Source organism: Cryptosporidium andersoni (genome assembly GCF_001865355.1).
Source record: "Cryptosporidium andersoni isolate 30847 chromosome Unknown contig_25, whole genome shotgun sequence".
NCBI lineage: Eukaryota > Apicomplexa > Conoidasida > Eucoccidiorida > Cryptosporidiidae > Cryptosporidium > Cryptosporidium andersoni.
The window spans coordinates 38509-51728 of NW_027122911.1; the positions used below are offsets into that span (position 1 = coordinate 38509).

The following is a 13220-nucleotide window of genomic DNA, read 5'->3' on the forward strand; positions in this document are numbered from 1 at the left end:
TTAATTTGTATTAGCTATACCTTTTCTCGTATTTTAGAAACAAGAATACCAAAAATACCTTTTTTCTTATTCTTTTTATATTTATACACTGGTTCTTCCTCACTTTCATTTCGATCCTGTTCTTCTATCAAGTCCCATACTAAGTTTGGGTGCTTTGAAAGTAATGAGGAATCATCTTTAGTAATATTTTTGAGCTGTTTTGATAAATCTAATGTTGTTAGATCACTATCATCACAATTAGAAATTAAATTAATATTGGAATCAAGTGAGTGATTCTCATCTAAGTAATTGTTTAAGTCTTTTCTAGTATATGTTTCATTATTGCTCTCACAGCTAAAGTTAAACTCCTCACAATCTGACCCAAGTTGAGATTTGTCTTCCCAATAATTTATACTTTCTAGTTTAGGAAGTGTACTAGAAATATTTTCTTTAGTCTTATTATATATCAATTCTTCTGGAAAAGGTTGATTATGTGTGATATTTTGATCTAATACCTTTTCAGCTGTATCTTTAGTAGGTATTGATACCTTCTGAGTAGTATTATTGAGATTTATATTTTTCGATAAATTTTGGTCAGATATTTTAGCCATAGACTTACTAGATGGAGGGGGTCCTGCATTAGCTTTTGTTTGAATATTTGTAGTTTCAGGAACAGAATTATTTATATCAGGCAATAATGGTTGTTTTCTATAATCATAGTCAAGTGAATGAAACAGATAAGTTATTGGTGGTAGATATCCAGGTGGAGATGGAGGATCATTGTTTATAAAGCCAGCAATAGACATAGCCTTTTCCCATCTTTCATATTCTATTAATGATTTACAACGTACTGATAATACATCATAATCATCTTCCTTGCGCCTTAAAGAAACAGATCTACCTGTACGGCTAACAACACAATGATAGTCATCTACTTTGTAGGTAATTGATCCAGAAGATGGAAACTTCCTTGTAACATCATCTATAATTTGAGTGATACCCTCAGTAGCTATATTTTGAGTTTCCTTTGGTTTCACAGTACAATATACACTCACAGAATTATATTTAGCAGCTATAATATACTCTGCTTTTGACATGGATGTTTTGTTTTCATGTACCACGGGGAAATCAATTTTTATTAATTCTTTATTAAAGTTATCAAAGTTTGTTAGAGTTTGTAAATTTAATATTATACGTACTTCTCCTGGTTTGCCACGTCGTGTATAAAATGTGATTAGACGCTTCTTTACATCACTATCATAATCTGTATCTTTGAATGGTATTGTTAACAAAGGAATATTTTTTTCTTTATTCTTTGGGTGTCTAAATATATCTATTGACTGACAGTTATTTATAGTATAAAAATCTTTATACTTTGCACTAGTTTGTATTTCATTTGTATCACTTGATAGATTTACCTCATCTCCAAATAACCTTATTTGGAAAGTATATTTACTCATACAAGATTCAGATAGTCCAGGTAAAAACCCACCAAAAACTAAAGCAATATTCCATTTTTCAAATTCTTGACTAGTAGCACAGTCAAGTGTTATCTTCTGCTTTTTATTATTACTATCTGAATGTATTAGTACTATTTCTCGTCTATCACGGTCAATATGACAAGTTGAATCATTTGGTGTCATTGTTACAATTGGTACTGGATTATCAATCACATAGTTTTTGTATAAATCCATTTTATTCTTGCACACAACACATACCTGTTTTGACATTTCCTTGTCTACTAGCTTGTTGTAATCCTTTACACCACCTTCTCTAAGTCGTGCCAATGATCTATTGAAATCTTCAATTGATGAGAACATAAAATAAAAGCTTTCTTCTTGTTCTTCCTGTACATTCATAACTAGTATACTCATTTTCCTTCTATCACAAACTGTTCTACATTTATCAACTAATATTGTTGAAAATGGTTTTTTATTTGTTTCACTATGGAAGAGTAAAACTTGAGAATTTTTAACTAAAATAACATCATGAAGATTAATACTCTCTTTAGCTTTTGGGTATATCGAATTTTTTATTCCAAGTACTTTGTTGGTGACTTGTGAACCAGTAAGATTTACATCTGATTTAAGTTCAGCCCATTTGCAATCTAATAAAGTATCCTTTAAAACATTGAAATTACTTGCAACTACTGGGTATAAGATATATTGCTCGCTTATCTCACTCTTATTTTTTAATATGAATTGTTTTTTCTTATCGTTCACATTCAAATTCATATTTTCTGTTTTTATAACTTTCCTTGGTTGCATTAATATTATCTGATCATCTACCACATCTATTGAAGTAGTTTTCGGAGTATATGAATCTTCACTGACATCAATCCATTTTACACTAATTGGAAATATTGTCTTGTTTAATACACTTACTTCATTTTTTCCATTATTTTGGTATCTACCAGAATTATTGATAAACCCACCATAGGATAACGCATAGTACCAACGATTAAACTCATCTTCAGTTTTGCAATAAAAGATATGATACTCTTCTTGATCTGAAGTTGTTGAAGATCTTGTCAAGGTAAATTGACGATCTTTTTCATAAATATTAACTATGCACTTCCAAGGTTTTATTGTAAATAATGGAACTTCTTCATCAATACTTTGAAATATTGACATATTTCCAGATTCTACACGTACTAACAAGTTGAAAAAACCTGGAGGTGCATTTTGATCCAATACTTTAGTAGATGTAGATGATTGTTCTTTAGGAGTTTTATATACTACACTGTGACTTATAACAGCAGAATAAAACCATCTGTAATCTGAAGCTCTTTCTTTATAACATTCAGCTTCACTCCTCGCAAAACCCAATTGTTCTATTCCCTTAAGTAATTTTGAAATTAATGTTCTTTGCTCTTCCATTGTTCTATATTGTACAATATCAATATTACTGCAATTATTATTGAAAAAGTCACCTTCTAAAGAACTATCAAGCAAATTACTAGTTTTAACAGGTAAAACTTTGGTTAGTTCTGAAACTATATGTTCTGCAAACTGCTTTGGTGATGTATATTCTGACATTTGTATACCATTCCAGTTGTCAATTTGCCTATTTGTCATTACTACCGGGGGAATTAGCGATTTTTCTCTATTTAAAGCTTCTATTGCAGTATTCAAACGCTGTATTTCTACTCTTTGCTTTTCTACTAGTAGTTGATGTTCTATCAAATCACTCTCTAGCTGTAATAAACACATCTTATTTAATCGTAACTCTTCTGTACGAAAATCAAGGTCTCTTGCCATTTTAGTGTGCTTCAAAAGGTTATTATTTATTGCTTGCGTTTGTGAAGTATCAGGTGTAAATTTATTACCTGTTAAATCTTTTGAATGTTCTTGTGTACGTTTAAATTGCTCATTTTCTATTATTAGTCTCTGATTCTCATTTCTTAGGTGTTCATTTTCTTGTGGTAATTTACTATGAATCTCCTCATACCTTTTTATATCATTTTCTTTTATTAACAAATTTGATTCAGCTGCTGCTAGAGCCTCTGTCAGATTTGAAATCAAATTTTCGGAACTACTTTGTGTGTGTAAAAGAGCATTTAGATCTGCTTGCATTTTATCTATCTGCAGTCTTAGTTTTGTATTTTCTTGAATGACTTCATTCATTTCTTTCATATGAGTTTCAGACCAATAAGCTTTTTCAGTATTCAATCTTTCTAGCTCTGATCTTAATTCCCCTATACGAGCTCTCTGTGTCGTTATGACAACTTCTGCATCTTGCAACACCTTCTCTTCTCTAGCAAGTAGTGATGCTTGAGAAAAGCTTGCAAGATGCTTCATATTCATAGTACTACCCTCCATCACAACACTTTTGTCAATTTTCTTCAATTACCAAAGCTTCAAAGTACATTTGTGGATCTTGTCAGTAGAAAAAAAAGCGGTGAACTTTATACGTCGTGGTAAAATTTGACTTCTATTTTCTTAAATCACTAGACCTTTTCTATGACTTTTTTCTATCCTTTCTAAAGCTATAACAATAATTAGGCTAAGACTTACTTGAAGCTTCAAATCTTATTTTCAATCTTTAGTACTGGAAATTCTCTACATTTCCACATATAGCTTAGCAATATAACTCGTGCTTACTTCCCTAAATTTCTCCATAAATTTTTAAATCTACTAGGGATCAAAAAAAAAAAAAAGATTTAAGAAAGTAATCTATAGATTGGAGATATGCATGCAAATTACAACGGTATTAACATGTGAGTTATGTGGTAATATTATATTAATTCTTTAAGTTTCAAGCTCAGTTTCTCGATAAAAAAAAAATTAGAATATAGACTTTATATGATCTGTTATACTAGTAAAAATATTTGTAGACTCAGATGCCAAACCTATACATGGATTTAATACATTTTTCGCATGATCTGAACTTCTTGGAGACCTTTTAATTGTGACATATGACTCCTTATTATTTAATAGGCGATAGTTATTACTAGAACATTTCCACTTTAGATTGTTCATATAAGATGAATTATTTTCATTATTATAATTATGCATAATCTGAAAATTTATATTTTTTGAAGAAGATGACTGTGGGGAAATCTGTGGGGTATTACTAGATGAATTCAAAATTGAAGATTTCCCTAAGGCTAGAGTTGGTGGAGGATAGTATTTTATATGAACATTCCTAGCACTATTGAATTTATCAATAGGTTTATGATAGAATAAAGGTTCGTATGTAGTAGAGGTAAAGCCTTCAATTTTATAATTATCCATTTGATATGATGGCATACTAGGAGTAGTATTACGTCTATCAATTTGATCCTTAAATGATACCTTCTTCTTTGTATTTAAAAATATGTCTCCGCTTTTATAAACAGTTTTAGTTTTATCTAAAGAATTTGGAACCAAACTTCCATGAATATAAGCAACGTATTCACTAACTCTAGGATCAGTTGAATTCATAGACACATCTTCAAAAGTACAAGGTATTCTCAAGCCCGAGTTTAGACCATTATTCAAACTATTTCTTAAGTCTGACTTTACGACACTTCTTTTTAAGTTTCTATCTTCAAGGTTTTCTAAATTCATATTAGATTCAACAACCTCTTCTTCTATTTTTGGTATAGTAATATCTGATATTGAATACTTATTAGTCTCATCAGTAGATAAAACAGAATCAACCCCATTTATACTATTAACAATTTCTTTATCATAATAACCCACTATATATCTAAAGCTTTTATTTATTATACGATACTTGTATAAATCTAAAATTTTACTAAAGTTACTAAACATATGAATTAAGTCAATATAACTATCCAATATTTTATTCTCATATTTAGAATTATACATATTTGAGTATATCTTCAGTGTAGTTAAAGCATAGTTCTTTAATTTATACTCATGAAGAGCAAATATATGAAATAACATACATACAGCTTGTGTTTGTCTTGCTAAAGCATAAAATCCATCTAGCATGTAAATATTATATCGCTTCTTCTGAATATTTAATTCCTTTATTAGCTTACTAGTATACCTCCAATAGTATAGACAATCACGCAATTCACGTTCCCTTGCTTGATTTAAAACTATCTCTAAACTGCATATTGAGGTTATAAAATCTTCAACACAGTAATTTTGTAGCATTAAAATTTATGTAAAAAAAATTCGAGTAATTGGACGTGATAAATACAAATATCTCTTTTAATTAGGTACCAGAAGATGTAAATAAAATTTCATGTAAAGAACCAATTAAAATAATCATAAAAATAAAATCAGTTTGTGTAATGTATTCTAATACTTTCTCAATTCTGCCTACTTTTATATATATTTTATAATTTCGGTTTGTGTAGCATGCATCTTCTTCCTGTGGGGGTGATAATCTACCGGGGTATGATATTTTTAGCGGGTATCTAATGTATGAGCGGTTATTCTATTTTAGAGCTTCAGCTAGGTCAAAATTTTGTTTTATACAAGATAATAGATTAGGATATTCAAGAGTAATTTGACTTAAACAAGTACCGGATATATGTGATATCCAGTCTTTATTATGGATATGATTTTCCCAATACTCTGAATCTATAATAATGCAGCATTTACTCCAGAGGTTTATTAGATCCATATTTAGATAGTCCTTATGTAGATTTATTACTTTACCAACCAAAATTAATAGTTGAGTATATCGATTTCTTTCTAGAAAATTTATTTGAGATTCCTCTATTTTTTTAAAGGAAATATCCTTAATAAGTTGCATTAGAATCTTATTGAGTATATTTTGATCAGGAGGATCATTCAATGTATTTAATCTGTATATTTCTTGATAACATAAATCTAATAAATTTTGATCTTCACTAAACATCTCTATTATATTATCCCCATTTCGTAAATTCTTATAACAAGATAATAACTCATTAAATTCAATATCTGAGTTATCTCTAGTATATTCATCTATTGATGTCCTATGTAAATTAAAGAATTCCATTGAGAAATTACTAATATTCGATAAGTCAATACGTAATGGGAGTGGTTGGTTTGTAGTAAGTATATATAAAATATTCCTGAAATAAGTAACATGGTACATTTTATGATTTTCTGGATGTTCTACAAGTTTATTACATATAACTTCATGCCCATTATTTGCAAGTGAAAGGGTATGAACTTTATGTCCAACAATTAAAATACAATTGAAACTCTTAAAGTCAGACCTTTTAAATTTAATTTGATCTACAACATCACTATTAGATTCATTATTTTCTATATTTGAATCATTAAATTTGTATTCAATACCTGGATATACAATATCAATATTTAAATTATCATTTGTATTCAAATTAAGAATAGTTACTAATGATTTAAAATTGAAATTGGGTTTCAATGTCCAGGATAATAATGGATGAGCCTTCTTTTCAGTTCTTAAGTGATCATAAATAGCTATATTTCCTTTCTGAGTAATTAACTGCATAACATTTAGACTGAATTGATTGTTTATAAATGATTTATAAACAACAAAAAGTCCAAATGGAAGAGAAGAATGTAAAGCAAGAGATAAATGGGATTGCATAGTTGATTTTGTGATTATATTTTTACAATAAGTATTCTCTGTATATGGAATGGCAATAAGACTAAGAAAATAATCTTTATTTGAATAAGGTAATGTAATAGACCAACAAAACTCAATAACTCCAAAAGTATCATGTCTGAATAACACTAAGATATTTTCTTTTTCTTTAGTATTCACTTTTTCAAATATAAAAAAGCACAAAAATGAAGTATTCCACTTTGAATAATATGAAGGAAAAGGTATTATCAAGATATTGTTGTTACTTTTAGATAAAGTAAATTTTCCAAGGTTTTCTCGCCTCTCTTTTTCAATATTAATTGCTTTTAATGAATGATCACATTTCAATATATCAAAATCAGTATCTCTATTTGGATCCATAACTTTATTCATAGTATCTCCACAATTGCTATTCCAACTGAAAGATCTAAGTATACTTTTCAAAGTACTATATGCTTTCTTAACATTTGAGTACTTCTCAATACACCGCACTTTATTATCTTGACTCAAAAATGGTTCATTATAAGTAGCTAATTCCCACCAGTTAGAAGATACAAATAAACTGTAGGGGATATTTTCTTGTTGATTAGTAACTAAACGTATTGTATGAATTGATAGCTTATCTGATATAGCAATGCATTGACAATCACTAAAACTGGCAATAATCGGTAAAGATACTTCAACTATACCACTATTTAATACTTCTTCATCCATTTGATAGCTATCTAATTTATGTATATTAGGTTCAATAGATACACTTAAACCCTGACCTGATAGTCTAGAAAATTCTGCTATATCGTGACAGTATACCCAAATATAACTAGTAGACCATACTACAATTGCAAAGACAAAACTTCCACTCTTAATACAAGATATATGATTTGCTAGTAAATTTGGTTCTATTCTAATTTGTCGTAATATATTGTAGGGTAAGTTTATATCCCATTCTAATGCAAAATCATCCTGAATACTCCAACAATTGCATCTCCACTGTAGAAAAGAATTTCCGGATTGTGAATCCCCAATATTAGTTATTGACCAGCATATACCTTGGCTAGGATCACTTCTTATAGATATCAAGTCTTCCATCTTTTCGTAATTAGTAGAAATCTAACAAGACTATAACCAACAAATAAGCGCCGGCGGTAAATCTCACTCAATAATGTTAGCTAACCTGATATTAGTATTAATATATGGGGAGGGGCTAAGAAACAAAAAAAAAAGATTTATATTAAATGAATGTTAGAAATTTATACAATTCTAATTAATTCTGTAGGAATTATTGAAGTATATATATACTAATCTTAATCCTCCTTTTCGTCTTTTTGTTTAGGTATACTATGAATACCGTTACCTTTTAACTTAGTAGATAGTAGTTCCCTGTCACTTCTGCTTCTTAAGAACTTTAATATAGGATCATTTTGCTTATTTTTAGCTATCTTTTGATTTCTCTTAATATCATATAACATAAATAGGGTAATTTCGGCTATTAAACACAAAATTGAACAACCAAATCCAACAAAAGTTCTAGTAGTTATATCTATTATCCCAAAAAAAAGTGGGGCAAAGAAACCACCAAAAAATGTAAGAATTAAACCTATTAGAGCATTTATACTCCAGATTACGTCTTTAGAGTAACTTTTCCCAAATATATCTGGTACAATATCTATAGAATTTTTGTATTGTGGAATATTACTAATACTTTTTTGATAGTGACGCTCCTCAGATCTTCTTCTCAAAATTTCCATCAACGAAAAGTTTTCTATAACTCTATCACTCTTTATAAGACTTTTTTTTGAATCTAGTAATAGTTCTTGTAAACTTAAAATATCATTTTTATTTGGATCAATATTAAAGCTTGTTTCCGTATATATCTTGTAAAGTAGATCAATATCAATTGTTTCTAAATCTTTATATGCTGAATCTATATCAGTTAAAAACTCTTTTAGCCTTCTGGTAACTGTAACTTTCATTATATGATACCAAAAATATCTGAGTTGACATTTACAAAGCCTAGTTTATAGGACCAACCGCCGATTAGGTGGAAACATCTAAAATTAAATCTCAAACTATGTTTTTAAGATAGATAGAACAATAAAAAATGCAGGACAACCATAGGATTAAATTTTTTTTTGTAATAAAGTTATTACAATCATTTTCTTTTTTATATGAAGAGCTTTGTTCTCTAAATTTATACAAACTAAGAAGTATATGTTGCATAATAATCTTCCTATCCACTATTAACTGACCACTTTTTTTAGTTCTACAATAACTTATTACTAAAATTTATTTTATTTTATGATATATATATTTACAAAATACTTAATTTATTATGTTCTATTACTTTTTAGATTACAATATTGAGGATATTACTTTACTTAGTATATAACATACATGAGAATTTACAAATAACATAAATAAGTATAAAACAATTTATTTTGGTAATCTATGAATAATTTAGTGTCATATAATGTTATTTTTAAATAATTCTAAAAACTTTCAGAGACACCTAATCGCTAATGATATATCTTTGCGCGCATGCATGCATTATATGTATAGTAGTATTTTGCACTTAATGAGATATATATCTTTAGATCCTCATAGTAATAAATTATCAGATTAACAAACTACATCTTAAAATTACTGTAATTTTGAATAGTTAAGAATTATGATTATTTTAAATAAGGAATAAGATCTAATAACGATAAGTTTATATTTCTCACTATATCTTATAATTGGAATATTTAAAATATTTTAATATTTATAAATAATAATTTTACTTATTATTCAGTTAATATAATTTCTCTAATAACTCAGACAAGTATTAAGTATATTATTATTTTGTATAATAGATGATCTAGCAAATTTACAATATGAACTTGTGTAGTAGAATTTTATGTTTGTTTACAAGAAAAACACAATATATATTTAATATTTATCACAAATTAAAGAAATAATTTTAACAAAAAATATATAGTTATTTTGATTATTCTAATTATATATAGTAGACTCCATTTCTGTAGTTTTTAATGCTATTAATAATATAATAGATACAAGTATTTCGATACCTTTGTAGGCGCCAACATTTTGAAGACTTGTCCACGTGAGAAACTAATTTTGTATTTGTGTGGAATGCACGGGATTAGACGTATACTAGTGAAATTCACAATATTAAAATATAAAGAGATTGATCAGAATATTATATAGAAAAGATCCAATTGTAAAGTTTGGTTAGTGCAATGTCTCAACATATTTTAATGGGTGAACCGAATCAAGCAACTGATAGTGTCGTTGCTACTCCCAGAGCATCTAATGATGGAAGCATATTTTGGGTAACTCCTACTCAATTTAATCCCCAAACAGGTACATATCAAACTCATTATTATGCCAATGATTTAGTAAGATCAGGAACAGTTAGTGTAGGAACGCCTACATGGAAGAATTCATCAGTTCCTCGTCCAACTACGAATTTTGGAAGGCCAGTAGCAGCCCCAATCTTAATTCCTCCACCAAGTCGTAATTTAGCTAATTTTGAGGATCCTGTAGTTCATATACCAGGAGGAATAAGAGAACTGGATGATGAAGATGATGATAATCAAAGTGTTGTTGATATAAAGCAATTAGGAAGAAATTATGATTCTGATTCAGAAAATGGTGACAATGGAAATCGTGCAAAGAGTGTAGTAGATGTTGTTGTTGCCCTTGGACATGTGTTAGTTAAGGACTTACAGAAAGCTGTTCCTACCATAACTCAGAATGGAAATGCACTATTTGAAAGTTGTCTAGCTGCTCCTAGTGGAAATAATGAAGTGATATTTTCTTCTCCTATCCATTCTAATAATTCTAGAAAGCATCAAAAAATATTAGCTAAGCCTCATTTATTACCTTATGGTTTAACATTACAAGAAGCTCCAGCTAATAGTAGTATGAGTTTAGATGCTTATATGTCTCAAGGCCTATCTGCTTCTACATTAGAAAGTGATATGTTCTACGATCAAAGCAGATATCCACCATTAAATTTTATATTATATGATAACTTGGCTGGAAATTTATTCTTAGATGATCAGATTATGAAGAAATTAGCAGTGGAATTTGGAGATTCTCCTTTGTGCTTTATTAGTTTAATAGACTGTCCTGATAAAATATTTAAAGATTTTCTTTTAGCTCCAGATCCCAATATTGTAGAAGATAATTTAAATAGTCCAAATAATTTGGAAACAAGAAAATCTAATGAACAAAATATATGTAAAATTGCTAACTTGTATTATTGGTGTAGGGATGAAGAATTTATTTATATTTTATTAGATTTCAATTTAGATAAAATTCCTAAATATCATGATATATTAGTACTATTTGCTAATATGATTTCTTCTTGTATAATATTTAATAATAAAGGAATAATAAATCAGAATTCCTTACTAAGTTTGAAGGTAATTAGTGATTTACAACAAGGAATAGTCATTAGGCAAAATACCTTAATTGATAAACTCTTAAATCCTGAAGAATCTCATGAAATTAATTCTAATGGAACTCCTAACCATTTCAATATTCAAAAAGATAGCAATGTAAATCCTTTACTATTACTTACACCAAGATTTAAACCAAATATGAATTTTGGTGATCAAAATAATGGAAATAATGAAAATAAGGAGTTCAGTGGAAATCAAAATTCTGGGGAACGAGGAATAGATCATTTAAATTTGTCTATTAATGAAACTCCACGAAGAAATCTTTTATGTACACTTAAAACTAATCCAAGGCCTTCATTTATTTGGTTATTACATGATTTCAATTATATTTTATATGACAATAATGTTATATGGAGTAGTGTAGATTACTTAGAAACTTTGCTTAATGAATTAGGATGTGGCTATGAATGTCCTGAAGATCAGATAAAATATTTTGAAATATTAAAGACAAATATTAGATCATTTTATAGTATGAAAGAATGTCATGTATTAGCATCTCCTTTCAAAGATTCTAAGAAGGTTTCATCTCAAAAATTAGGAAATGATTATGTTAGACAAGTATTATGCATAAGACAGAGGATTTTAGGATTGAGCAAGAATCAAGCTTTGAGGCATAAACTAGGACAATATAATTCTTCAGGGACTATAAATAGATATACATCAGTATTTTTTGAGATCTTGAAGAAAAATTCACAGACCAATATTGCAGATATTAATGTTGACATTCAAAATACTCTATGTAGTAATATATTAACTGAAATCAATGAGTATTTTATATCAGAACTTAGAAGAGAAGTAAATGATATATTACCAATCAAAGATACTAATATAAAAGATAAAATGAATGAGATAGAGTCTAAATGTATGTATTTATACAAGGAGTATACAAGTACACTGATAGATACTGACATATATATTGATTATAAAATAAAATTAAAAAATCAAATAAAGATTTGTGGAGATAAAGCTATTAATGAGAATTACAATATTGGAATTAAATATTGCAATAGCTACATAGAGGAAATTACTGATAAAGTAATTACTGAAAAATTGAACTCAAACAAGAAGATAATGTCTATGGTTTCAAGAAATAAAAACAATGATAATACTAATTTTTACTCTTTGATTGAACTAGAGCATGATTTAGAAGAACTATATAAAACTATCAATATGGACTTATCTGACAAACTGTCTACTGAAATCATATTAGATTGCTTTTTAAAACATGCAAATGAGATCAGATACCAATGGTATAAAATATCAGGAGGTTATACAACTGATTCAGACACAAATAGACAAATAATTGCTTCTAAATTAAATAGTCAAACTGATCTAACTAAAAAAATAGAAACACCAGAAGTATTAGCTAATAGATTGAATACTTGTTTAGATGATCTATATACAGAGTATAATAGTTTAAATATAATGCAAAAGAAGGAGTTACTAGAGGATATATTATTAGAAGCAACTAAAAAGAAAGATAGATTAAGCGATCTTTATTCAGCTAAAGATTTATGTGATATTGATTATATTATTAATACTGTACAAGATAAATTAGATGAAGTTAATATAGAGAGACAGAATATACTTGATAATGAAGAGTTACAAAGACAATTTATTTTAAGAAATAAGCAGAGTAAATGGAGAAAATTGTTTCCATGTTTTTACAAGAATTCTACATATGAAAATACTGCAATGAACAACACAAGTTCATTATATTGAAAATGGAATTTTTTAGTATGACTAACCATT

General features: G+C 28.1%; 5 protein-coding genes across 5 annotated transcripts; 1 reads left to right on the forward strand and 4 right to left on the reverse strand.

Moving 5' to 3' along the window:
• Positions 1 to 14: 14 nt before the first annotated feature.
• On the reverse strand, positions 15 to 3800 carry cand_026510 (uncharacterized protein; the record flags this gene model as incomplete). Its single annotated transcript, XM_067212879.1, has 1 exon — positions 15 to 3800. One exon carries the CDS (start codon positions 3798 to 3800, stop codon positions 15 to 17), a length of 3786 nt encoding a protein of 1261 aa, XP_067066462.1.
• A 465-nt stretch (positions 3801 to 4265) lies between these two features.
• Positions 4266 to 5588, reverse strand: cand_026520 (uncharacterized protein; the record flags this gene model as incomplete). The annotated part of the gene is made up of 1 exon (XM_067212880.1): positions 4266 to 5588. The coding sequence occupies one exon, from the start codon at positions 5586 to 5588 to the stop codon at positions 4266 to 4268; it is 1323 nt and encodes a 440-aa protein (XP_067066463.1).
• A 286-nt stretch (positions 5589 to 5874) lies between these two features.
• On the reverse strand, positions 5875 to 8088 carry cand_026530 (uncharacterized protein; the record flags this gene model as incomplete). Its single annotated transcript, XM_067212881.1, has 1 exon — positions 5875 to 8088. The coding sequence occupies one exon, from the start codon at positions 8086 to 8088 to the stop codon at positions 5875 to 5877; it is 2214 nt and encodes a 737-aa protein (XP_067066464.1).
• A 215-nt stretch (positions 8089 to 8303) lies between these two features.
• Positions 8304 to 8972, reverse strand: cand_026540 (uncharacterized protein; the record flags this gene model as incomplete). The annotated part of the gene is made up of 1 exon (XM_067212882.1): positions 8304 to 8972. The coding sequence occupies one exon, from the start codon at positions 8970 to 8972 to the stop codon at positions 8304 to 8306; it is 669 nt and encodes a 222-aa protein (XP_067066465.1).
• A 1266-nt stretch (positions 8973 to 10238) lies between these two features.
• Positions 10239 to 13190, forward strand: cand_026550 (uncharacterized protein; the record flags this gene model as incomplete). Its single annotated transcript, XM_067212883.1, has 1 exon — positions 10239 to 13190. The coding sequence occupies one exon, from the start codon at positions 10239 to 10241 to the stop codon at positions 13188 to 13190; it is 2952 nt and encodes a 983-aa protein (XP_067066466.1).
• Between the last annotated feature and the right edge of the window lie 30 nt (positions 13191 to 13220).